Source organism: Hyaena hyaena, unplaced genomic scaffold (genome assembly GCF_003009895.1).
Source record: "Hyaena hyaena isolate Hyena2069 unplaced genomic scaffold, ASM300989v1 scaffold_915, whole genome shotgun sequence".
NCBI lineage: Eukaryota > Metazoa > Chordata > Mammalia > Carnivora > Hyaenidae > Hyaena > Hyaena hyaena.
Window position 1 is genome coordinate 328,263 of NW_024081550.1, and position 27,172 is coordinate 355,434.

At 43.8% G+C, this 27,172-nt stretch overlaps 1 protein-coding gene across 1 annotated transcript in view; it reads left to right on the plus strand.

Annotated features, from left to right (window-relative positions):
• Positions 1-8,787, plus strand: part of RASGEF1B (RasGEF domain family member 1B) — a 41,607-nt gene extending 32,820 nt beyond the window's left edge. The window contains 4 exon segments of the mRNA XM_039220855.1: positions 1,607-1,702; positions 2,276-2,399; positions 4,005-4,077; positions 7,391-8,787. Of these exon segments, the coding sequence (XP_039076786.1) occupies positions 1,607-1,702; positions 2,276-2,399; positions 4,005-4,077; positions 7,391-7,415 (318 nt within the window). The 3' untranslated portion in view covers positions 7,416-8,787.
• Positions 8,788-27,172: the final 18,385 nt, after the last annotated feature.

A 27,172-nucleotide genomic window follows, 5' to 3' on the forward strand; every position in this document is an offset into this window, starting at 1 on the left:
ATTTTCATGCTCAAGAAATATTGTTATATTTTTCCAGCCATTTAAGAATGTAAACTGTGTAGCTCCTAGGCAATACCAAAATAGGTTCTGGACCTGTACTGGGCTACAGGCCGCCATTTGTAGACTCCTGAGTTGTGCTGCCAGTAAATTGGGGGACCACATTTTAAGCTGATTCTGATGGAGTCCAGAACCCAGGCTTCCCAATTAGAGGAGGTCTTTCAAAGAAGGGATGTTCAGGTGTGCTTTTATGACTGTTACTATAGCTGTTTAGTTCTAAAATAATAGAGAATTAGCTAGTAATATTTGAAGGAGAAGGTAAGGAGGGGATCGTTACTAATTCAGCTTCAAGACTTCCACAGACAATAGTAAATGATTAAAAAATATATTCAAAGATACTGTCAAAACTGGAGATTTCACATTGGCTATTTCAGCGACCAATGAAACAAAAATAGCCAAACCTTGCTCTTTTTAAAAATGACTTTATGGGGAAATCCATATTTATCTCTAGAGGTGAAAACTGATATTCCATATTTTTGTGCTTGAGCCCAAAGGTATGTTTCCCAGACCTCCCATTCATTTAGGATAGATGCACCCCATGAGTCATAAGCTTGGGGAAACTTCAAAAACCTGCTCTCGGGTAAACAACTGAGGCCCACGACCTGTGTTTGGAGCGTTATTTGCATTGTAGCAGATTTAGAATCTTCAGAAACTTGTTGGCGTTTGAGTAAAAGTGGAAGTTACTATGTCGGAGCTTTGTTCTCTGTTCCTTATGGACTTAATAGGATTTAGGATACTTCCTTAGAGATTATTATTTTAGGTTAATTAATTAAATACCCCCTCATCAAATCAAAGATATGAAGCAGAGAAATCTTACTGAAGGAGGTTTATTGTTTTTCAAACAGACATTCTAATTTGCACATTTATATTCTTCCTTCACTTGGACACATCTCACAACATATTGTGCAAGGTACTGGTTAGGTGATTTCCCATGAGGACAGGTACTTACACGTTCTGTTCCATGAAGGCCAGGTTTACTCAAGAGGAAGTGTGTAGCAACTATTACCTAAAACCCTGAGCTCTCATATTATCTTGAGCAATGAATGCATCTAAGAAGAACTTCATCTAGAATGTGGAAGTCTAAATGATCTAACAGCACAGATTGTAGCAGGGGGTTGTGGCATGCATCTTGAAATCTTGGGACCCACAGCGACAGGTATTCTGTTCATATTTTGCTCTAACTAAAGGGGTTGCTAAATGAAAAGCAAGAGTTCTTTCAGATCTTTTTCCTTTGATTACGGCCAGACCTTTTAGTTTCTTATATGCTGTTGCAATGGGGAAAACTGCAGAAACTACCTGAAGCCATCCACCTCCTAATATTAGCCTATTGTCTTTGCTGTGTTTTCGTTATTCATAGCATTTGCATCTTAAGCAAAATTATGTAAGGGAGGAAACTGCTGTCATGGGAGGTAAACAAAACACTGCATCTTAATTCATGCTAGCCTTTTATGTTATCCGGAACTAATGCTGTTCATTAATTTCTTGTATTGTTGGATGAGAAGCTAAGTATTTATTTGCGGAACAAACCAAAATCTTTTGTTTTCTCTAGATTGTGATACCGTTCTTCAGTCTTTTAATCAAAGATATTTATTTCCTCAATGAGGGCTGTGCCAACCGCCTTCCAAACGGCCACGTCAACTTTGAGGTAAGGATGGGCTGCAAGAGTCTGCACAGAGAGGGGCCTTCAACGTTGCATCTCAGGCCAGGCAGCCTAAGCTGATTCTGAAATTCTAGAATCAATTTTCTCTTTCTCTGCTATGTTGTAAAAAAAATAACAATACTGGGGCACCTGGTTAAGCATCCAACTTCAGCTCAGGATCTTATGGTTTGTGGGTTCGAGCCCTGAGTTGGGCTCTGTGGCTGACAGTTCAGAGCCTGGAGCCTGTTTTGGATTCTGTATCTCCCTCTCTCTCTGCCCCTTCCCTATTTGCACTCTGTCTCTGTCTCTCAAAAATAAATAAACATTAAAAATTTTTTTAAAAAAGAAAGAAAATAACAATACTAAGTAGAAGAAATTAGCTGCAACATTATTATTAATTGATATCTAGAGGTACATGAGTACATTTTTACTTATTCCTCGCAAGTACCTATAGCGAGTTTTTATCAAATTAAGAAAATCATGTAGTTCAATTGATTAGAAGCCAGAGGGAAACATTAAATGGAATATTCATGATTTCTGATGATTGCTTTTACATTCTTTTCTTTTATTCTTTCCTAGAAATTTTGGGAACTGGCCAAACAAGTGAGTGAATTCATGACCTGGAAACAAGTGGAGTGTCCATTTGAGAGGGACCGGAAGATCTTGCAGTACCTGCTCACAGTACCAGTCTTCAGTGAAGATGGTGAGTAAGCCTTTCAGCTGCAACTGCCAGCAGCATCCCAGACCCTGCAATTAGGAAATTAGTGTATAAATGCTTGGTGTCTGGCTCCTCATATAGTAGGAGACCTGTCTCCTGACCTATTCCATTTGAGAGCTTTCTGTTGAGTAAGAAACCATATGATTTATCCCTAAAATATTTGAGTCAGTCACTCACTCTTCGCCCATAAATAGTTTCTGTGTTCTTTTTAATGCATTCTTTTTAATACTAGATCTGCGGAGCTTTGGGCACAAATGGAAAGTTTTTGAAGGATTTTTTCCCCCTTGTTTAGACTTGCTTCATTGGAGAAAAAAGTTTTTTGTTTGTGGTGTGTTGATATTAAAAGTAATTTGGAAAAAAAAAAAGAATAAAAAATAGTCGCTACCTGCTGCTATTTGAAAAAGTAGTAGAAAATCTTGACCCATTAAACAGTAAGGAATTTGGGAGGCATCTGGGTGGCTCAGTCGGTTGAACATCTGACTTTAGGTCAGGTCATGATCTCATGATCTCATTTGTGAGTTCGAGCCCCGCATCAGGCTCTGTACTATCAGCTCAGAGCCTGGAGCCTGTTTCAGGTTCAGTGTTTCCCTCTCTCTCTGCTCTTCCCCCTGCTCATGCTCTCTCTCTCAAAAACAAACATAAAAAATTAAAAAAAATTTTTTTTAATGTTTTTATTTCTGAGAGAGAGAGAAAGAGAGAGAGAGAGCAGGGAAGGGTCAGAAAGAGAGGGAGGCAACAGAATCTGAAGCAAGCTCCAGGCTCTGAGCTAGCTGTCAGCACAGAGCCCAACGCATGGCTCGAACCCACGAACCATGAGATCATGACCTGAGCCGAAGTCAGGTGCTCAACCGACTGAGCCACCCAGGCGCCGCCCCCCCCCTCCAAATTTTTTTTTAAAAATTTGGAAGAGAGTTAAAATTTGTAAAAGACTTGGGAATTTATTTGTTCTGCTGATCTTTCATATCCTAATGTTCAAGTAATCAGTCATATCCTTAACAATTTCTCATAGTAGATTGATAGTATTTGTGATAATGACTGATGTGCATTTTGCACTAATAATACATGTTCCAGAGGGGGCTTGACTGTTATTAATCTCTACAAATGGGATTAATAACCCACTTTAAAATCATTGGATGAGTTTCCTTTTGATTTACAAATAAAAAAATATTAGAGGAGTGAAAATTTGGCCTAGAAAATCTGGCTTTATAGCTTCTAAAGGTTTTTTAAAAATCAAGGCTACCAGGAAAGGATCCCCTCACCTCCCCTTCTTCATAAAGAACATAAACGTGAGGGTATGGTAGCATCATGCGGCTTGCATTTGTAAGCTCTTTTGCCTCATAAACCATCAGTTAAATAAGTGCCTTTTTGGCCTAGAGCCCCTTGGGTTTTTGGTCCGAGATGACCAGTCAAGGGCAAAGTGACATTCCGTGTTCTTCATGAAACTGTGATGCTTCTCAGTTGTAATTGGATATTTTAAAGAGTTTTGCTGTAGGGGTGGGCTCCAGTTAATCAGGAGATGGATGGGGCTGGGGGTAATATACTAGGAGAAGGACTCAGGGTCAATGCATTCTTACCTGTGGTTGATTGTAGCGCTCTACTTGGCTTCCTATGAAAGTGAAGGACCTGAAAATCATATAGAAAAGGACAGATGGAAGTCCCTAAGGTGAGTCTCTGCGCTTCTCGTTGCTGGTCTATAGGCCGTGTTGTACATACCTGAGGAAAGCCACATGCTTTTCTGTGGGGAGTCCCTCCCTGTGTGTTCAGAGTCCTGTCTGCTCCTTACCTCTTGTCAGCCGAATCTTTGTGGCTTAGAATCCTCATCATTCAGTTTTGCTATCATTCAGTTTAACCGCCTTTCACTTTTTTATACTGTCAGATACACAGTGGCTCTGCTCTCCTTTCTTTTTCCTGTTATTTTATGGAGTGAGGAACTGAAATTACACCACAGTATGCTTGAAAGAACACTGACTCTCCTCCTCATCTAAAAGATAACAGGTTCAGGGGCGCCTGGGTGGCTTAGTCGGTTAAGCGTCCGACTTTCGCTTAGGTCATGATCTCGCGGTTTGTGGGCTCGAGCCCCGCGTCGGGCTCTGTGCTGACTGCCAGCTCAGAGCCTGGAGCCTGTTTCAGTCTGTGACTCCCTCTCTCTCTGACCCTCCCCTGCTCACGCTGTCTCTCTCTCCTAGAAATAAATAAAACATTAAAAAAAAAAATTAAAAAAAATAAATAAAAGATAACAGGTTCAGACTGTATTTCTGAATAGTTCTAACACTAAAATTTTATATGACCTGAGATAAAAGAGACGCAAGAACCAGTTGGCTCAGTCAATCTGTGTCACTCTTCTTAGTGATTGGATCTTAGTCCCCACTTTGGTTTGAGAGAGAGGGAATTGGGACTTTAAACACAGCCAGAACCTATTCAAATTTTTAAAAATGTGTTCATCTATTGGTATTTTCAAGCAAATGTATTTAAAAACAACAAGGATGGCTAAATATATATTTTAACCATTTTAGATTTTAATAGATAAAATAGGCCAAGATATAGTAATCATGTAAGCAGAATTGCTCTATTTGTATTTCTCACAGCCTCTGGGAACATGGGCCTTTGTGTACTAGGGTGGACGAGCACATTGCTCTTCTTCCCACAGTCATGTGGGAGTTGTTATACTCGGTGTTGGGCTAGGTTTCATAAACCAGGGTGTCTGAGATATATTTGGTTTTGTGTGATTTCATTGTTTCAAAGGAAAATTTAAATTTTCTTTGTGCCTCTCAATGAAGAGGGATGAGGTACAGGGGCATTGGAATTATTAGTCTTAAAACACGTCATGGTGATGGGTAAAGGACTGGACATGTTTTTTTGTTTTTTTTTGTTTTTTTTTAATACCAGACACAGACATAAAGAAGGTGTGGCCAACAGGCTTGTTGGGCTGGTGCTCAGTTCTCCTTTCAACGGCTTTGTGTACCTTCCAGTGGCACATTTATATTAAAACTTGGTATTATGCTGTGTTGGTATTAAAGGATATTTACTGCACTCTTAAGCGTTATTCATGTATAAGACATGAGCTTCATAGTCCACATCTTGCTACATAAGGAATTTGGGAATTACTCCTTCTTGTCCTTTTTAGGTGAACTTTGCCTTCCACGCCTCTCCTCTTTGCAATCCGCTTTCTTTTATTTATATTTTTTAAAGCATGAGGTTGATATGGCCCCTGAGTATAGCTTAACTCTTGTTACTTTTCCTAGAGATTAAAAAAGAAAAAACAAAACTAGAAAGCAGGTAAATTGGCTGTACATAACTGATACCTGGTGTCTGTATTACCCATGAAATCCAGACACATGAATATAGTCCAAACCTACCACCTACTCCTTTTCCAGTTGTTATTCTTTTCTGATTGTTATTCTTTTATGCTCTATTCCTATTGGTGGGTGGTTACTTTGGAGGGGTTCGTAAGTCAAAGTATAGATCTAATTGTAGAATTTCTTCCTATGTCTGTATGCACTGTACACATAGTACACAGTACCAGTTAACATTTGATGGGTTGAAATGTGACCAAAGAATTTAGTGGAGAATTTAGAAATGTGAAGCGAAAAAGAGAGCGCCCTGGACTGGCTTAAATTCAGACACAAACCCGTGAATCCGTCCGCAGCTGCACTCAACTCAAAAATGTTCAGTAATAATGCTTCTGATAAGCATTCGTTGAGGGACCAGCCCCGGCACAAATAGCGTGACTGGTATAGAGGGAGATATGTATAACAACACAGTGAAGATGTGTTCTTGGTATAAAAGATTAGTTTCCACATGATAAGTGTTTGTTTTTTTTAATTTAAGTTTATTTGTTTTCGAGAAAGGGGACTGGGAAGGGCAGAGAGGAAAGGAGAGAGAATCCCAAGCAGGCTCAGCATGGTCAGACATGGTGCTCGAACTCATGAACCATGAGATCATGCCCTGAGCTGAAATCAAGAGTTGGACGCTCAGCCAAATGAGTCACCCAAGCGCCCCAACGTGAAAATTGGTTTTATGGAGCCCTGAAGAACAAACTCCCCCTTGAGTCTGGGTGTAAGCCATGCACTCTGCCCTTTCTGTATCCTGTGTAATGTCAAGGCCCTGTCCCAGTGCCTCCCCGTCCCTGGCCCATATCTCCCCGGAAAGAGTCTAAGCCAGTCTTCTGTTCCAGACCAAGGTGTTTTTTTGTAGCTCACTGCTTCTTATCTCTCCTACAATGTAAGCCCCAGAGGGCAAGCACGGGGTCTTCCTCGTGTCTCCTGCAGTGCTGGGCGCCTGCATTGTTGGGGAATGATGCTGGGTTACTGAAGGTGTTGGCCCAGGCATAGTGATCACCAAGACGATAAAGAAGGGAAAATGGGCTATGATCGTTTGCAAACCGCAGTGTGTTAAGTGGGTACGAAGACTAATGATTCTAGAATGATAGTACCTACCTAAAACCTTGTGTGTACATTATCTTTGAAGGCAATAAGATTATTTCACCTACACGCTTTTCCTGCTGGCCCTCGAGCCGTTCAGTCAGACACATTCAGCAGTGGCAATGACAAATAGGGGAGACACCTTACTTGTCACTTGCTATTTAAATGCTCTCAATGGACATGTAACGTGAAGATGCTTCTACTTACTGAGTAAAACCATCTGTGATAAGACCAGTGGAGACTCTGAAGCTTTTTCTAATTAATGACTCTTGTTTGTCTTTTTGCTTTTGTTTTAATATAAAGCCACTCAAAGACTTACCTAAAAACAAAGCTTTTGCTGTCTCCATTGGTAAATACTTATTTGAAGTGACCAGCAAGTCACTGGCACAAAAACCAGAAGGACTTCAATGCTTCATATTTTTTTCTTTCTCGTTTTAACTACGTGTAATCAGGCTTAAAGCCTAGGAAAGATGAAACTAGTATTAGGCAGGCATTTGAAACCTGACTGAAATAATCTGCCACTCCCGTTCTCATCCTGTCTTCTTTATAACGCAGGTCCAGCCTCTTAGGCAGAGTTTAATGAACGGGGACGCAAGCTGTCACTGCTGCTGCTGTCGCTGGGATTGCTGAGGGCCTGGCCTTTTGTTTTCTGGCATCCAGTTCTACAAAAACAAAACAAAACAAGAAAACCCCCGCGCTAAGTCCCCGCGAGCAAACTCACTGAAGAGCAGATGGGGAACTTGTTTCCCACAGCTGACAGATTGACTCGGATTTTGTGAGAGACTGAAATGTTCACTGAAGACACTTGAGAAAGAATCCTCTACAGATCCCAGCTCTGCACATGATTCATCTTCTGGAATTTCCATGTGAATCACAGCTCTGCACCTGGATGGAGATTTCTTTTGTGTGTGTGTGTTTTTTATTTGGTTGAACATTTGCTGCTAATGGGACTTGCCCAGCTGAGCGCTGGCTCTGAGGAAGCCCATGTTTCTTTGTTAACTTAAATGAAAAAGGGAGAGGAGGGAGGGGAGAAAACCTTCCATGTGGATGCCCACTTCAGCCCCGTGGTATTGCCAGGAGGGGTAAGACTGGTTGAATGCTGACTCTGGACTTTGTTTCCCCTTAGTGTGTGCTGTGTTTTGAAGTCCTCTCCTCCCTCTTCCTGCAAGGTTTTGAGTTGGCTGCTGGTTAGCAAACTCCTTTTTACCCATATAAGTTATTTAATATAATGAAGCTCAACACTGTGGTAGGAAAATAGCCACTAGGAAAAAAAAAAAAAAAAAAAAAAAAGCAGAGTTTGTCATTGGACTGCTTAATGTTCTCGAAGGACTTTTTGTTTTCTCTGCCCTTCTGAGCTGTTTACAACTGACCACTGTGTTCTAGGGAATGTATTTTGCAGTAGTTTTTTGTTACTTAGTTGTCCATCATGCCGGTTTTGTTTTCCTCTTGTAAATTTAAATGATCTGACTCTAAGGGTCTTGGAAAAACCCACAGCCTAATTACAATTTAATTTTTTGAGCAGACTGATTTTTCATTACGTTTTTGGAGTCTGTCGGTGACGAAACGTGAACAAAGAATAAATTGGCAAAGTGACCGGCCCCTTCCCCTCCATGGCAGCAGCGAACACAAGCAAATGGAAAACATCTTGCCGTTAACTCACAGGTCGATCTAGTTGTGAAATAGTTCGCCTTGTTAAACATCTCGAGAAGTGTGTAGTTGCTCTGCAAATAGCCATTATATTTATTTACTCTAGGAGAAACCGTAGAGTAGTAAACCACGCTAATGAGCAAAGCAAAACATCATGTTCAAAACAGAGACGTATTTGAGAACTTCATGACCTGGTTTCAAAAAACAGCATGTGTGTGTGTGCTGCACGCCATCTCTGCAGACCTGAAACGTCCCCACATTGTCCCTTTACAGCCATCAATATATTTTACACTCTGCGGCCAGAACTCGTGGGGTCTCTCTTGTCTTTTGTGGACGGGACAGTGGGGGTGGGGGTGGGGGCTGCTGTCAAAGGAGTTCAACCCAGGTGACTGGCTAGGAGCGCGTCCGTCCTTGAGAAGCTGCCAGGCACTTTCCAAGTGTTAGCCATGGATCAGTATCCTCCCCCCCCATTTTTGGTGCATATTAGTAATAATAATAATAATTTGTCTAGGGCCACATAGCTAATGAGAGCCCCAAAGGTTTGAATGAGGACCTCTTTTTTTTTCTTTAATGTTTATTTATTTTTGACAGTGTGTGCGGGGGAGGGACAGAAAGAGAGGGAGACACAGAATCCGAAGCAGGCTTCAGGCTCTGAGCTGTCAGCACAGAGCCTGATACGGGGCTTGCACTCACAGACCTCATGATCGTGACCTGAGCTGAAGCCAGACGCTCAGCTGACTGAGTCACCCAGGTGACCCTGAACGAGGACTTCTGATTTCAGAGTCCAAGCTTTATCATGCTGCCTAGGGTTCTCCAACTTCAGTCTAACCTCTCAAACTTGCAAACAGCACAGGGACCTTGGTTAGGTGTAGATTTGGATTTGGAGGCCTGGGGTGGGGCCCCATGATGTTAAGGCCATTGGTCCTAGAATCTGCCTAGAGTAGCAAGGCACCTCACAATACTGCTGCTTTGTCCTGAGGAATGCTTCTCCCTGGACTCCAGGCCCCTGCAGTGGTTGCCATGACAGCAGTGATGTTTATCTCTCAGCCATCTACACTCAGGGTCAGCTACCTATGGCTGCTGGCCAGGTCTGCCTGTTTCGCAGGGCCCACGAGGTAGCAGTGATTGAAGAACGGCAAAAGAATAATATTTTATGATATGTGAAAGTTACATAAAACTTAAATTTCAGTGTCTGTAAATAAAGTGGGACACAGCCACCCGCATCTAGTCATGTATTTTCTTGTGGCCGCTTTCTGCTGTGGAGTTTTATAGTTGTGGCAGAGCCTGGGTGGCCCCCAAAGCCTCGAATATTTACCTTCTGGCCCTTTCCAGAAAGTTTGCTGACCGACCCCTGATCTAAAGTGGTCATTTTGAGCATCACATAAATGAGTTTGCAAAAATGCCGTAAGGTCTCTATCATAGCATTCGATGCGTAAGTGTGGCTGCTGAAAAAATTTTACTAAAGTGGTATTAGGCTTACAGAATGTGATTCTAATGCTATTTAAACAAAACTTTTTTCACGGAAAGAGTTCCCATTCTCACATAAACTCTCTTAGTTTCTAGATAAACCAGGGGTTTAAATTGCGTACTTGAGTCATCTATGGAAATCATTTACTATTCTTCTCTTTGTGCTGTGTGAGTATTTGGACTCCCCCCTGGCAGGTGATAGCTACGTGTAAAATTCATGTGATTGGGTGGAAAGCTGGGTAAACACAGCACAAACAGCACCAGGCCACGTCAGTGCATAGATTTCAATTCACGAGGTGCTCTGTCCAGGCACGCCAGACATTGCAAAGAAGCAGGCTTGGAGCTGAGGCCTGGAGGCGGCTGTAGAACAACCTGGATTTGGTAGGGAAAGAAGAATGTGCCTTTCTCTATGTGGAGTGTCCCTTGCGTTTGTGGACAAAGACCTGAGCTCCTCAGGGGTGGCCTGCCTTTCATCTAACAAAGAACATCATTGGATATGATTGTCCCTTTGATGTTGAAGGTTTTCAGCTTCACCTCTCCCCTTGGCCTGGCCCTGGCACCCCTGCCCAATTCCTTACCCGGCTTGTACTTTTCTCCTAGCACACTTCTTTCTGTGCTTTTCTTTTTCTAACCGCTGCGTGTGTGGCCCCCACACTTAGCATCTCCAGAAGGCACAGCCTATCGTTGGAAGCTGCGTTGCTAAACCTTATAGGAATGTTGCACTGTAGATTATTAACATCTTCTACCTTTTGCTGGGGTACGTTTTGTTGACTCGGTAACCCATCTCAACAAAAGACAGTGCCTGCCTCTATTCCAAACATATCTCACTATCCTGATGGCCAGTGCACAACTGAGGGTAATGTTCTTTTGGAGCCAAGGGTTCAAAGGAATTCCTAAATTCATTTCCTGGAGGTGAGGGAGGGCAGAATGTGGTTAGTTACCAGGAAACTACTAACTAAACACCTAGAACTCAAAGATATTCTGATAACAACTCCGTCAGCTTTACCCTTAAGACATCTTTTCTTATTTTTTAAAGATTTTATTTTTAAGTAATCTCTATCCCAACATGGGTCTTGAACTTACAACCCCAAGATCAAGTGTTGTATGCTCCGCTGACTGAGCCAGCCAGCCGCCCCAGCCTTAAGACATTTTAAGGAAAAGTATTTGCCAGAAAATTGAGGCACTTCTTGGATTAAGTCAAGCCACAGGTTTTTTTCTGGATTTGAATGATCAGATAAGTCACTCTGTTTTCTGCTTCATGTAATCAAGATCACCGACTCCACTACATGCTAAGGAAAGAGATGGTGGGGCTTGAGGTTCGTGTATCTAAACCTAACAGGTTAGGGACCTAACATTCAAAATGAGCAAATAAGGCTTGCTCCATGCCAGGAGACCACGGCCCTAATTCTGTATTAAAAATCAACTCCTTCTGGGGCACCTGGGTGGCTCAGTTGGTTTAGTGTCTGTCTTTGGCTCAGGTCATGATCTCGCTGTTCATGGGTTCAAGCCCTGCATTCAGCTCTGTGGTGACAGCTCAGAGCCTGAAGCCTGCTTCGGATTCAGTGCCTCTTTCTGTCTCTGCCTCTCTCCCGCTTGCACTCTGTCTCTCTTTCAAGGATAAACATTAAAATAATTTTAAAAAAGAAAAAGAAAAAATTTTAACTCCTTCTAAAGGGTATATACATCTGCTTTTTTTTTTAAATGTAATGCAATAAGGAAATTCCCAGGTTGCTAATTCCCTTTTTAGGGCTAGCAGGCTTCAGCAGGCTTAATTCCCACCCTGAAAGCCCAGGACCCTCCTTCATTTCTCTACAATTTGATTGAATAAGAGAAGAAACACCCAAACGTGTGTGATCACATTCTGGACAGTATGAGGCATCTGTCTTAGAGTATCATTAACAGCCCACTTAAGTGTAGATATGTACACAATTCAACATTTTAGGATTTCTAGACAGTGTTTCATAGATCCTAGTTTTGGGAATTAAAGAGGAAAAAGGGAGCCGAAGAAAACTATGTACTTCTTGACGGGTGCCAAACCCGTGGGTTTTCCACCATGAAACAAAGTTTGCATTCTTCCCCTCTTTCCACCTACGCCACTTGGAGAAAATGATAGCATAAAATCATCTTTCTCTGGGTGAATTACTGTGGGAAAGTAAGTTCAGCAGAGTGTATTGTCAACCTGGCTGAAACATGGCAGTTGGAGGACCGTGGGCACTGTTAGATTTCTTGCAAAGTAATTATGAATCTCGTAAGGGCAGGTGAGCTGTGTGTGGAGTTAATGTGATGCACAAGCAAGCAAATTATCAGTCTGGTTACTGGAGGTCTTTGCTTTCTTTGGGTGAAACAAATCTCAAATGCACCTCTGAGACATTTGGATTTTGGAAATAAGTATACAATGAAATAATTCCAATCCCTCCTCGTGAGGGGGGCGGGGGGGCGATGCCCAGAGATCAACAAGAGAAATCCAAGGCACTGAGGTTTGTTTTTATTATGGTGATTATTAATTAGACTGTTAACACTCCCCTGTGTATATTAGTACCTATAATGATAACAAAAAAATCCATCTTTAAAAATAATATTAAAGTCCATCATTTAAAAACAAACAAACACTGGGACCTCAAGATCACTTAGGGTACTAAGTTCGTAACCACTGTGAGAGTATTATTTGAGTAGAATGAGAACCAAGCACTAAACCTCACTGTGCTTAGATCTGTAGTCGCCCCACCTTTCCGAACCTCAGTGTCCTCATCTGTAAGCAATGGGCCTGGACTAGCTGACGTAGAAGGGCCGTCCCAGATCTGAGTCTGTGGTTCGGGAAAGTACTTGTTCAGTTCTCCTGACTGAAAGCATCCTGACAGCGTCCTGTCTTCGTGCCTCCAACCTTCTCTTCTTCCTGTCTGCCTCTTTTGTGTTTTGTTCCATTGTGTTTGAAGAGGGAAGGGATCAGAGGCTAATTGCTGCTCCATAGGAGACAAAGGAGTGATGTGGGCTCAAATCACCTCTCCAGTGGTGCCTCACGTCGGGATAGAGTTCTTTGGGGGCAAAAAATGAGTTCCTCACACCAGAGAACAGCAAACACCCTCTGTGCGGGATCATTTGAATGATTTCAAAAGTGCTAGATTAAGAAAGCACAGGTTCTGAAGACTCTAAAACTAGCTTTGGGTGTAGACTCCTCCCTGCCACAGCTGCTGTTGTAACTGTGCTTGTTTATATAGATAAAATCATATATAAATTGCCTGTTCACAACTAGTCATTTACAAATGAGTCACGATTTGGCTTAAAAGATGAAAATTCAGACAAGTGATGATCAGGGCCCAGTTGTGCATTTTGTCAACTTTCATTTCTTGGTTCTCCTCTGTGGGAAGCCTCAGAACCTGACCTACCCAGCAGAGGAAGTCCCAAGCTGAAGGAGACCAGAAAGGACACACATGGGTCCCCTCAGGTTGGACACCTTCTTGTCTGGAGCAACTAATGCTCCAGGAATCCTAATCCAGGAAGATCTCTGCAATACAGAAAAGATCAAAGGAAGAACACAACAGGCAAGGATTCCGAAGAGGGAGAAAGATGTAGCAAGGTATGTCCATAACAAAGGTGTGGGCAACTTTAAGAAGAGGTGTGACTGAGCAGGGCTCCTGAGACACTCAGAACATTTAAAATCTAATAAAACAATGAAGCTAGGAAAGCGTGGAGAAATTATAAGTTTCTTGATACTAAAACGATATTAGGTGAATCAATAGAACTAGATAAGTAGGAAGATTGTTTTCAGTCATAGTAACTTACTTAACTGACTCCATAAAACTTTGTAAAATTCTGGACAGTGGGCATCACCAGTCCCCCTTCCCCTATTCATTTTTGTTTTTATTTACTTTTTATTTTAGAGAGAGAGCATGCAATGAGAGGGGGAGAAGGGCAGAGGGAGAGAGAGAGAGAGAGGGAGAGAGAGAATGTTGAGTAAGCTCCAAGCTCAGCATGGAGCCCATTGCAGGGCCCAATTCCATGACCCTGGGATTATGACCTGTGCTGAAATTAAGAGTCAAATTCTCAATGGACTGAGCCACCCAGGCGCCCCCCTCTTCCCCTACTCAAGAGTTGCCAAGTGCTTAGTTGGAGGGCAAAGAGAAGCTTGCCGGAGTGCTTGTCCTCTTAACCAGTTTGGATTTAGGAAATAAGGACAATCCCTGGGGTTCTTAGGGACCCCCCAAAGGGGGACCACACAGTGCCCTCCTTCCTCAGAGTGTTCTCTTGGCTTACACATAAATCCAGCTCTGCTGTGATGTCAGGTATGCAGTGGAATAAGTGGGACCCTTTAGCTCTGCCCTCAAATTGCATAAGACAACGAGGGTACAGACCTATTACCAAAATATTCTTGCACACGGAACTTCTTATGCTCGAAGAGTTTAGAGTATGATGAAAACAGTTCTTTGGTTTTTCTCCTCAAGTTGTTTTTTTCCACTCATATCTGTCGATCTGGAACAAGCCAGAAGGGAGTTTTACTCTGCCTCATCCAGCCTCAGTGGGCTTTCAGTTCACACACTGTGTCCTCGGGGAACTATGGGTTCCAGCAGAGATGGAAGGAATGAAGAACAATGGTTGCATTACTGCTAAGATTGGCCACCTCTTTTAGCATAATTCCCAGGTGCTTTTGTATCTATAGAATCTCTCTTTCCTTTGCCTTGACAAAGAATCCTATCACATCTCTGCGTGGAATGTGCCCAGGCTCCAGAAGGTCAGTGGTCATGTGCCTCATCGGATGGGGGGTGGGGGGGGATGGGGGGGTTGAATGGAAAAACACCGCTTTGCCAACAACAGATCACATCATTTCCAATAATGTCGGTACATTCCCAACTCCCATCCAGCTGCAGTGACACTCTCTGTGTCCTGGGGCCTCCCCTCGCTCCTCTCTCCAAAGTGACATCCCTTTCTTCAGGGCTTACTGATCTTAGCTAGCAGTTTGAAGGTTTGAATGTGTTAATCTAATTCATACTACTATGTGATTGAGAATCATTTCATGTTTGCTTTCTAAGCAGTAGAAGTTTAGGACATACAGTAGAGTGCAATTGAAAAATTTAAGCAGAGAGGGGAGAAATGTAGTTGAGAAGGACTTATAAAGTTATAAAATATAAGAGCTTTAAGGATTTTATGAAGCAGTTGATTAGTTTAGCTATGAAGCTGGTCGATGAGTGGGGTGGGACCAGGACCCCAGTCTGGGACTGTTGCCTCGCACTAAGTAATTCCCTCGAGGGCAGGGCAGCCTGCCTGGGACTCTCCCCAGGTCCCCACCCTTAGCAACTCGTGGCCTTTTCAGCTAGTCCAGCACTTTTGAAGTTACAGATTCTCTAATTGTCAAGAAGAAAAGAAAAGGGGGGGAACCTCATCTGAAATTTATGGAGTCCCTGTGCATGTTGCACACTATGCAAAATGCCAGAGATCTTGAGGTGTGACCGAGACCCTGAACCTACGGTGAAGGGGGTCGCCTTTTCTGGAGAAAGTCTCTCTCGTAGCGTAACAGGTGTTGGGAGCCCATCTCTCCTTGATGCCGCCCCTGAACCCTTTCTCCTTGTCTAATCGGTGTTCCCAAACTGATCAGAAACAGATAGTACATCAGAGCACTTTCCACGGTGGATACGAAGCTGAGATTTCATGAATGTCTGCCCGGGGACACCGCCCGCAGGTAGGCACAGGCCTGGATGGATCCTTTTATTCTCCACCGACAGAGAATGACAACTCAGGACTAAAATCCAAGCAACTCCGACCCACCAAGCTGTGTGCAGCCTCCACCCATAGGACCGGGTACTTCGGTGTAAGCCAGCCTCCCCAGTGTGACACCTTACCTGGCACTGAGGCCCTTGATATGCTGGTAGCAGCCCTGTAAGAGGGCACAGGTGAGATGCTCTATTCAAAGAACCAACTTGTGTTTATTATGGTCGAGGGTAAGGGTTTAAGTTGCAGCTTGAGAGATAGGCGGGAGCCAGAGGCAGAAAAGGCTTGGGCTCTGTGCTGAGAAGTTGCACTTTATCCTAAATGTCTATGTGGAGCCACCAGAGGATTTCCAGCAGCGAGGTGACAAGGTTGGAGGTATGTTTCAGCAAGATAACACTGGCTGCTCCTTGGAGGATTAATTGGCATGGGGACGGGGGTGTGGTCACGAGGAGGACTTAGGGGACCAAGTAGAAGATGCTCATCTTAGACCAGACAGTAAATTAGGAGAGCCTGAGCCAAAACAGAGAGGATGGAGAAGAGGAGAAGGATTTGTAGAATATTGAGAAGGCAGCTCTAAAGCCCTGGGGGAAGGTGACTGAGTGGGTATGTGTCCTGGAGGGTGAAGAGGAACTAAGTTCAGGCAGCAGTAGTTGTGGGCAGGTCTGTGTTAGGGGCTGAGCTGTGTCCCTTACAAAGAGGTGATGGAGTCCAAGTGCCTGGGATAAGTACCTACATCCTGGGCCTAGTCCCAGAATCTCAGAATGTGACCTCATTTGGAGCGAGGGTCTTTCAGGAGGTAATCAAGTTAAAGAGAGGCTGAGTGCGGGCCCCCAAACAATCCAGCCGGCATCTTTACAAGGGGGGGCGAGCTGCCACAGAGACCACGCTCACGGGGAGAATGCCATGACAGGAGGCAATCGTGCTGCTACAAGCCAAGGGACTACAAAAGTTCGGAGACAGACCCCCCCTGCGTCTTCAGAGGGAGCAGACCCTGCTGACACTTAACATCCCAGGTTTCCAGCCTCCACGACTCGGGGGCGAGAAATTGTTGTTGTCTGAGCCACTCAGTTTGTGATGCTTTGTCATAGGAGTCGTTGAAAATTAACAGTCTGTCTCCTGCGATTAAATGATTTATTAGCTGAAGGCTGCCATTAATCAAACTTCCTCTGATAAAGAGGAGGTTTATAAAAGGATTAGGTAATACTTCCTACACTTTACTTTGAGCTCCACAACTGCAATCATTCCATTTTCTTGCCAAACATCCTCTTAAGGTTCCATATTTCATTTACTTATTACCTTCAGTTGTATCATATCTTAATCAATGTAAAATGAATAAGGAACTTGAAATGTTTACACAAATCCGTGAAAGTGATTAAATACACCACTGATGGGATCCAGTCCTGGGGCCCCGCCCATCGTGAGTGAGATGGGATATCTGGGCCAAATAGTAGAGTCAGAAAGGACTCTGGAAAAGAAATAACATATGCCCTCATTTTACGGTTGCGTACACTGAGGTCCAGAGAATTTATGTGACCCTGGGCTTGTGATTTAACAAACTGGTGACGGGGCTAGGAGTTAACATTTAATCTCTTGACCTGCGGTCAATTCTTTCTCCTTCTTCTGCTGCTTCAATGCTGAATTTCCCTTGGAACTAAACTGGTCCGATGCTACCCCAGCTTCTGAATGCAGGTGATAAAATCAAATGACACGAGACTCTCCATTGTCCCGTAGTTCAAGAGAAGAAATGTCATAAACAGAAGTAGTAGCCCATAGGAGAGCAAGCACAAAGTGAATGTAAAGAGGAAAGGGAGTTATTTCCTTATTGAATATATCTTATTGGGTACTTTACAGGCTTCTTTGCTGATTGCTTCGCAATCTCAAAGCACTGCGTTACCCCAGGCTTCAGGGACTCCTTTATTTACTTCATAGGTGACTTCATTCAGTCCTGTTGCTTTAAAATCCTCTATCACCTGAAGTCTTTTTCATTTATGGCTCTAGGCTTTTTTCTCAGGGGTCGATTTACCTTGAAGCTTCAACTTTAGCCCTCTTATCGTATACCTCTTCTAAGACCCTGGCCCTAATTTTATATTGAGTCTCAAAGTCTTTACCTTAAAGAAGATTCTCCTAGAATTATATAAACTCTAGGTTCCACAAGTCTGGATCCATGCCTTACTGTCCCCCGGACTTTAGATGTGTACATCATACCTCCACTTGGATGGCTGTGCCCAAAATACAAAAGCAAAAAAATTGGGATTTTCTTGCCAGTAGTGGTCACTGGTGCTCATCGCTGAGTATTTCCAGCTCTGATTCCCAAACATGCGGTAGCACTGCACTTCCAATCATCCCCTTTGAAGTGACGCTGAGCTCTCTACTCTCTGATTGCTTTGTCTGATAAGTGGAAGTGACTTCACTTCCCAGCAGGAGCTTTGGAAGCCAGAGTTCAATCCACAGTGTTCCCTTCCGGCTGCCGTGGGCTTGGAGGAAGGGTGTCAAGAGGAAGCCTCAGCCCTTCTGGATCCCTGAGTGAATACTCAGAGGAGCTCCTTGCCAACCGGTGACAGATGTGTACTATGAATGGGAAAGAGGTTTATGTGAGTTAAACCAGTGAAACCTGGGGGTGCGTCTGTCACCACAGCATAGCCTATCCTATCCTGATGGATATACTTCCCAAATACAACCTTCTTCCCACTTTTCCATCTCAGTAAACACCAACTTAGTCCTTTGGGTTGCTCAAGCCAGATCATTTAGCCTCATTCTTGCTTCCTCTTTCTTCCACTGCACTTCAATAGTCCTGTAGAATGTGCCTTCAAATATATCTAGAAACGGACCACTTCTCACCACTTCTACCCCCTCCTCCATGTCAAGACACCATCATCTTTTCCACTGTCATCACCTTGCAATAGCCTCCCAAACTTTGTGGCCTATGTGCCACATCTCACCTAGGGGTGGCTTAGGACACAAGTCCATGTATGTGGCTCATCCCATTGCCCATATTATCATAATAGTTTCACATCTGGCTCAAAGTGAAATCCACGGGCCTGTAGGATTTAACCCTGCTGTCTTTCTAGTCTCACCTCCTACGATCCTCCCCCTCACTCATTCAGATCCAGACACACACTCCTTACTAGTCCCTACACACACTGAGTCTTGTCCTGACCATCTTGTTGGCCCGGAGCCCTCTTCCCCAGTCAGCGTCATGGCTCGTTCCCTCTTCTTCATCACCTTGGCTCAGAGGTTTCCTTCTCAGTGAGGTCTTCTGGTTGATCCCCTCTTGTAATATTGTGATTTGTAACAAGAAATATATATTTGGTCTTGGTCCCTTCCTGGTTTCTGACACAGAGCTTCTAAACCCTCGGAATTTCCAAAGTGAGGAGAGAGGTTAAGGAGTCTTTTCTTATGTTACTAGGGTGAGTTTTGGAAAGCACAAAAGGAAGGGGGCTGGCTGCCAGGAGAACCAAACACAGGATTAGAGGATTGGAAGTTTCACCCACCCCCCCCCCCCCCCCACCCCCAGGCCTCAGGGGAGGAGAAGCTGGAAGTTGAATCAGTCACCAATGGCCAAATGATCTGATCAATTATGCCTATGCAATGAAGCCAAAAAGGAAGAGTATGGAGTGTCCATGCTGGGAACACATGGAGAAGCAGAGAGAATGCTGTGCTTGGAGAGGCCATGGAAGCCCTGTGACCCCTTCCCCAGACCTTGCCCCATGCTTCTCTTCCAGCTGGCTGTTCCAGAGTTATATTCTTTTATAACAACTGGTGATCTACTAAAATGTTTCTCTGAGTTCTGTGAGCTGCTCTAGCAAATGGATCAAACCCAAGGAAGAGGTGGTAGAAACTTCAGATCTATAGCCTGTAGGTCAGAAATTCAAGTTACAACCTGGACTTGCAGTTGACATCTGAAGTGAAGACAGTGGACAATCTCGTAAGATTGAGCCCTTAACCTATGGGATCTGACTCGGAATTCAATGGAATCACAGGATACTCAGCTGGTGTTGGAGAATTGCTTGGTGGTGGGCCACCCACAGGTTGGAAATGGTGATCAGAATTACTTCCCCTAAGTCAGCAACCTGCTCCCCAATGTGTCTTCAGGTTGGTAATAACACGTATTAAACTTACTACTACATGCTAGATTCTCTGTTAAACTCCCGATAGAAATAAACTAATTGGCTCACAAATATCTTGTGAAATGGAAACCATTCTTATTTTTATTTAATGGGTAGAGAAACTGTGGTTTGGGAATGTTAGAAACTTGTTTACCATCATGAAAACTGGTAAGTGACACAACTCAGGTTTATCTGTGTCAGACTATAAAAGTCATGCTCTTAATTGCTATGTCATTAATTGCTATGTCTCATAGACTAGGAGAATGCCAAAGATGTAAGAAAACTTGACTTTGGCAATTTTTGAAACAAGCATTTTTGTCATCTTATTGGTGAGCAAATTGAGGCCACATCACAGCATGGGAGAATCCAGAGCTCTGGGCAATGGCTCCCGGAGAGTGCGTTAAAGTCAGCGCCCACTCGCACACAGGTAGCTAACGGAATGATGGTGTTTTGCCTGTGTACTCCTTGTGCTCTCATTTCTATAACTGACCGGCATGCAGATTCAAAGTCCCCGGAACTGATGACGTTTTTGTTTCACTGCGATGATGGATTAAACCACGTCAGATGAAGCTTGACAGACCAAAGTTAGGTTCAAAAGTCACTTTTGTAAATTCAGGTGCAGGAAGGTGAGTCTCATAAAAGTTCATGTAAAGGACACTAGTGATTCTAAATGACAGGTGTCTCCACTGTACCAATATGGCTTTTAGTAGCCATCTCAGACTTCTTGAGAAAAATACTGCATCCAGATGGAGGAAAACTAGAGGTCTAGAGTCAGGGGGCTGTTAATCCACATCTGTTTCATGTCACCTTATTGTTTGGTCATCCTATTGTTTTTAGTTCTGAGTGCCAGGCTTGACGAGGAACATTGACAAACTCAGAAGCACCAAGAAGACAGTGATGAGGATGGTGAAGTTTTAGGAATCAAAGCCATGTGAGACTTTGGTGAGCCCAGAGGTACTTGGCCAGAAGGGAAGACGTGGTGGAAAGTAATCACAGTCAGAAATCCTACTCTGTTGAGTAAGAAGGAAGAATTTGGGCTCAAAAGGGAAAATTACCTGGAGGCAGATTTCAAGTCAATGCAAAGAATTTTCTAATCAACAAATATGTCCTGCATCTCTAATAGTTACAGCAGATACTCCAGGGGATAGTCATGTGACCGTCCCTCTGCCTTCAAAGTGCTCACCGACCAGTAAGAGACACAGGTTGCTGACTTGTAAACACTGAGTTGCTCAAATGCAGCCATTAAAGCAGCTGCAGAAGTCAGCAGTGGCACAGGGGAGAAGTGAGCAGTTCCCCCTCCTTTAGGGGTTGGGACACATAGCAGGAGCGATTAAGCGTAACTCAGCAGCACAGGTATGAGTTTTACAGGGGGCTGTGCGCTAGGGACATACTCCCAGGAGAAACCAGTGAGGGAGTTAAGGGTATCATGTAAGGATGGGAAGAACCAAGCAAAAGTGCAACTTCAGGTGAAGTCCCAGATTCAGCCTGATCCCCACTCCCACGAGGAGCTCTGGGGCACAAATTACAGTCAGAGTTTGTCCTTCTAGAGGTAAAATAGCAGGCCTTTTGTACTTCCACAGCAGCCTGTCACTGTTATGGGCACCGTGATGGAGGTGCAGTGGGGCAGGTGGTATAAAACTCCCAGGTGTACTGGGAATAGGCAGGCCATCTCCAGGGCAATTGACTGAGGGTCACAGGTGCTGGGGGTGGCCATTTAGCAGCATCACATGCTAAAATTGAAGCAAAGGTTCAAGATATGCTTAAAGGAACACATATAGCCAGGGGGTCTGGTTCCATACAACAGTGTCTTCTGTCAAAGATACAGAAGGGAGGGTCTTCCAGCAAGCAAAGGGTCTTCTAGCTGAGCAAAGGCGCGACAAATGACATGTGCTTAGAGGAACAGTTCCAGCATCACTCAGCATAAAGTGTGACTGGGACATAAGGAGGGTGGTAGACTTTCGTGGTACTAAGGAAAATATATGCTAGCAGGTTAGCTGAGAGAGACCGGAAACTTAAGGAATCCTAGGGGACAAAACCTGTAATATATTGACACTTCACTGAGGCTGATTCTGGAAGGTGATTCAGGATTCAGGATGTCCCTGGCGATCTCATAGGCAGGAGTTCATCAGTTATTACTTTAGTTCTCTGACAGATTTTCTCCACCTTTCCTGATTCAAAATCCAAGGTCGAGAATCCTTGGCCTAGCTAAACATCACTGACCTTATCTGACCTGAAATTTTTGAATCAGCACACGTTTTAATTTGCTGTCAGCTTTGGGCAGGTACCAGACCCTGGTGTCCAACAGCTGTCACTGGGAGTCGAGGGCAATATGTCATGGGACACTACAAGGGAGATGAGAGCAGTGGTGGCCATGGTCCAGTGTTGTGAGTGACCCGAATAAACTTTCCAGAAGCCAGTTCAAGAAGATCCTCCCTTCAGTTCTCCATGGCTGTGTAACAAACACATAGGGCCAGGACTACGGTGAGGTGGGGGAGGCGAGAGGCGAGTGGGGCATGTAGGGTACAGGAGGCGCTCCCTGTCCATGTTGTGGGAATGTAAGCCAGCGCTTCCTTCCAGTTTGCACCACAAATGCTTCGCTTGCTTTACCCTAGCCCCGATCTTCACCCAAAACTTCCTGGGGCCCTTCCAGCCTTCTTTCGAAAACCTCTTCCACCCCCAATCCTGTTCAGCTGACAATCTTGCTTCCTCATTCATTAAGAAAACTGGTATCAGGGGCGCCTGGGTGGCTTAGTCGGTTAAGCGTCCGACTTTCGCTTAGGTCATGATCTCGCAGTTCGTGGGTTCGAGCCCCACGTTGGGCTCTGTGCTGACTGCCAGCTCGGAGCCTGGAGCCTGTTTCAGTCTGTGACTCCCTCTCTCTCTGACCCTTCCCTGCTCATGCTGTCTCTCTCTCTCTCTCTCCTAGAAATAAATAAAAATATTAAAAAAGAAAAGAAAAGAAAGAAAACTGATATCAATGGGAAAATCAACCCATCTTCCACCTCCCTGCACCTCCTTCCTAACTGGGCTGTGGGAGCTTTCTGGGGAAGTGTCTTCCTGTCCAAGCTTTCAGGCCTCTCCGTATGATCTCTACCCATCTTCTCCACCCTCCTTGGGTCTTGCTCTATCTCCTTTTATGAAGCTTCAGTATGATGGAGACAAAGTCATTAAATGTCACATAGAGGCCTGCTTTCAAGATTTCCTTATGGGTACAGCTAGCCAATAGTCAAGCTCTTCAAAGCCAGTTTTGACATTTGATGCAAATACGGTGGCCAATAATGAAGTTTCCTTGTACCTGGTTCCAATTTTGAAACCTTAGGAAGAGGGTTAACTCTCCCTTGAGTCCGCACACCGCCGTTTTCTTCTGAGTAGCTCTGGTATTTTACCCGAGACAATAAATTGTCAGTGAGGTGCTCTGGGGCCCAGAAGAGATGGGAATGCTGGAAGAAGATCAGAGAGTTAAGGACAGACAAGACTGAGGAGTAGGCGGGATTCACTTATGTGGAAACATGAAAGCAGAGCTAACTAGGCAATGACTAATGATACGATAACTGTCTACAAACACCAAGTGTGTATGATGTGAATGCCAAGAAGTCGTTGCCTCACTCAGCACAAAGATACAATCTGAGCAGCAACATGGTAGACGAAAGAGAGAGAGCATCCTTAGTTAGAGTCACCCAAACATAAAGAAGTCTAGAGATCAACATGATTTCCTGAAGACTACTTCCTTTTTCTGAGGACAACTGCTCTTCACTCATCCATTTCTTTCTTCCATAAACTTGAAGTACTTAAGGGGCTATAAAGAAGCCGTCTGTTCAGCCCTCTCCATTCATACCTCAGAGGTCCCAGCTTCTAACCTTTCCTTCATTTACCGAGTGGCATGGCCTTCCTGAATCCTCTCCATTGTTCCTTCCCAATAATGCTCAGCCAAGAAATTATTGCTTAAAAGACCAAAGCAATAGGATCTTGATGTATAACTTAACTCATCTCAGGAAGAAAAAAAAAAAAAAAAAAAGTCCACACCAGGCTTGACGTTGCATTCAAGCTGACTGTTGATCTTCGAGGCACACCAGCCTGGAGAGATGTAGGTCCAGTGTGGGCTTTCACCACTGCTGAAAGCTCACCAAGAGTTGTGTTAGGGACTCAGGAGTCAGCACGCTGTTCCCGGGTATTCTCCCTCCACTCACTAAATCTCCCTTTCTTCTATGTGACATGGACTCGACCCTACTGTCATCATCTTCATGGATCACCATGGCCAGTGGTAGGCTCATGTCAGAGCAGAGGCACTGGAAGTGTCCCCTCTTCACAGGAAACTTGTCATCAGCATCACTGAAACCAAAGAAATCACAATTGCACAATCATCCATTCACTGAATAACCTAACGCGGAATTCAGATACAGCGCTAGGCTCTTCACTGAAAGTTTAAAGCTGGGCTTGCAAAGAGTGCCCAAGACGTGGTCTCAGCTTCAAAGAGCTGTCTGAAGGTTGCTTCTACCATTAGATACATGAAATAGGGCTTGCATTTCACAGAGTGTGTATGTCTAAGGCTGTGTGTGCACCTTAACGGGTAGTAGAGGATCATGGGAGTTGCATGTGTTGACAAGACAGGGCCCAACAGGAAGGAGATGGTTGTTTCCAAAGCTATTTGAAGGAGAAACCCAAGAAGGCTTATTAGTTATTAGATGAGAGGTGGAAAGTTATGAAACTTACTAGACCAACCACAGAGAATATGTGAGCCTGTGAGTCTCTTACTAGCTCCTAGTGACACCTCAGAGAGGAGCACTGGGCCGAACAAATGACCAGGGCATCCCACCCACAGCATCTTGAAGTGAACAGAACTGGGGCGTGTGGATAAAGGCACAGGCTGCTGAATTTGTGGACCAGGATTACCAACTTTCAAAAAGTTAAAAAAAAAAAAAGAAAGGTATTCGATATTTGTGGGGTCTTTGCTGCCATCCGGTGGTAGAAACAAGGATAGCTCTAAACTCTAACAGGAATTCATTTTTCTAAGCCGCAGAGAAGCTGGAAGCTATTACCTCTGAATTTAATGATTGAGTTTGAAAGCCTTTGCTTCATTATGGTGCCAACCCAGTTTGGGAACGTTTCCTCTTTTTATATGTTCCATATGAGTTGTCTTGATTTCTACTTGTGACTCTATTGTGGGATTCCTCTTAGTTGCACAGCTATATCATTGGGGAAATGCTGCCACCTTGTGGGAGATGTGAAAAGAAGCCCCGAGGGCCAGCAAGCAATGGTTTTAACCTTGAGAGAACACTGGAATTTAATGGAGAAAGTGGGAATTTAGCTCTACAAGAAATTGTGAAGCCGGAAGAATTGATCTTTGACACTTCTATCTTCCCTTTTGTAGGGAAAGGGCACACGCTAATTTTGAATTATAGATTTGTCACTTCTGTGTGACCGTAAGTGCATTCATTAGCCTCCGTTTCCTTATCCATAAAATGGACATCATAACATTTCCAGAACACAGTAAATATTGTTTCCCTTTATTATTTGCCTCCATTATCCAAGGAACTTCTTGTATCTTTCTATCCCCCTTAGGAAGAAAAGAATTGCCCTGCTTCTATTAATTCACACTGAAGTGTATGTAACTGCTTGTGCTGTTTTGGAATGATGTCAGCCCACAAAATGTAGGAGGGCAAAAATAAAGGTTTATTTTTATACTTGAGCATAAATTTCTAGTTTTCAAGTTCAGCTCAGTAGGACTCCAGCCAAAATGAAGACCCATTTAGCTCAGTTTCTGCCTAAAGCCCCCATTGGCATTGCCATTGAGCAGGTCACCACTTACTCTGGAACTCATCTGATACAGAAGTCAGACCCCAATGCAGGGGAGCCCACAGGACCCACAAAACACTGGTTTCCCAGAAAAGTGTCCAAGGGCAGCCTCTAAATCTTATCTACTGAAGGATATGGAATCCCTATGTGTATATCATATTTCTTCCTGTTTCCTTACAGTGGGAAGGGGAGGAATAGATAATAAAACTGGAGAAATGCTTTTATGCAATGATATTTTTAAACAATGGATAAGAAGTAGGGCTACTGATTTTCATTTTCCACAGCAAAGCACTTGAAAGATGGTAGCCACATGCATCGGAAACCTAGGCAGTTCCTACGTGTCTTACATTTCCCGGAAGATTTCGCTCATTTCCTTCAGGTGCTGCCTGCCTTCTGTACTTATGGAGAAACACAGATCCCCAGAGTCCAGCTACCTGGCCCATCACGAGGCTCTAGATTTTCCGCAGAAATGCTCACCCCCCTCACACGTGGCCGGTAGAGGGAGGCCTGCCGCCTTCTGGGAGAGGAGAGCACTGTGTCTCTGCCTGGGCCTCCTTAGACCAACCCCCTTTCCATTGGCCCAGGACCCTTCTCCCTGTATGATTTTTGCTTTACTTATCTTCAGTTCACAGCACATGGGAATTATTTTTCAGCTTGAGAGGGAGCAGTCGCATTTACAAATATATTTCTTAGGGAACACTTAGCAGGCACCAGCCTTAGTTTTAGGTAAACGTAGAAGAAAGACCAATTACATACTAAAGCCATTTCTTAACCGACAGAGCCACCCAGGCACCCCTATACTAAAGCCATTTCTGTGTCAAGTGTAGTAATAACTTACAGGTGAGGAATGTGTTTAGAGGGAATTTTCAAAAAGTCTCTGAAAATTATTTTGTGAAATTTAGAGCAATAGGTAAGGCGGGTGGATATCATGGTAATATGTTGCTACCTGTTACCTGTAGTGTTTTGTTAGCATGCATAGGGGTTTACCTTCAGAAAAAGAAGACTTGGTTTCTATTATTGGCTTGGGGTCCTACTTGTTTCTGAAAGATGTTTTCCCGAACATTTCAGTGGCACCACTCATGGCCCATTGTGGCCCACCGTCACCCTGTTACTCAAAGTCATGTGGGGGCGTGTACCCCCTTTCACTTAGTGACAAATACAGTGCCTCCTACTCAATTCCATCTCTCAGCAGCCAAAGGGTCTCCCAGCTCCCTGGAAACATTTCAGTAAGATGTGGGTCATCCAATCAGGTGGTTCAGACAATTCCTTTTTTATGATGCTAGGTTAAGGAAATGTCAGCCTAAAAGAGCAAGGTACGTAAAACAAGTACATGTGTGTTTACACACATCTCAGATTTTCACCCCATGGTCTTGTTCCATGTCTAAATCTGTTATCATGAACACAAGAGACCTATTATCATGGCGCTTACTCTTTTCCAATGCTTTGGAACAAAATTATCATAAATGAGCGACCCTGACCTGAAGTTCATGGATAGGTTTCAGGAGGTGACCTCCTGAAATGGAATGTAAGCTTTCTGAGGAGAAAGTCCATATATTTCCTAGAGTTCTCAAAATAATTCGTAATTCCTCAGTGGCCCTACTAAATGCCATTCCAGCGTATAAGA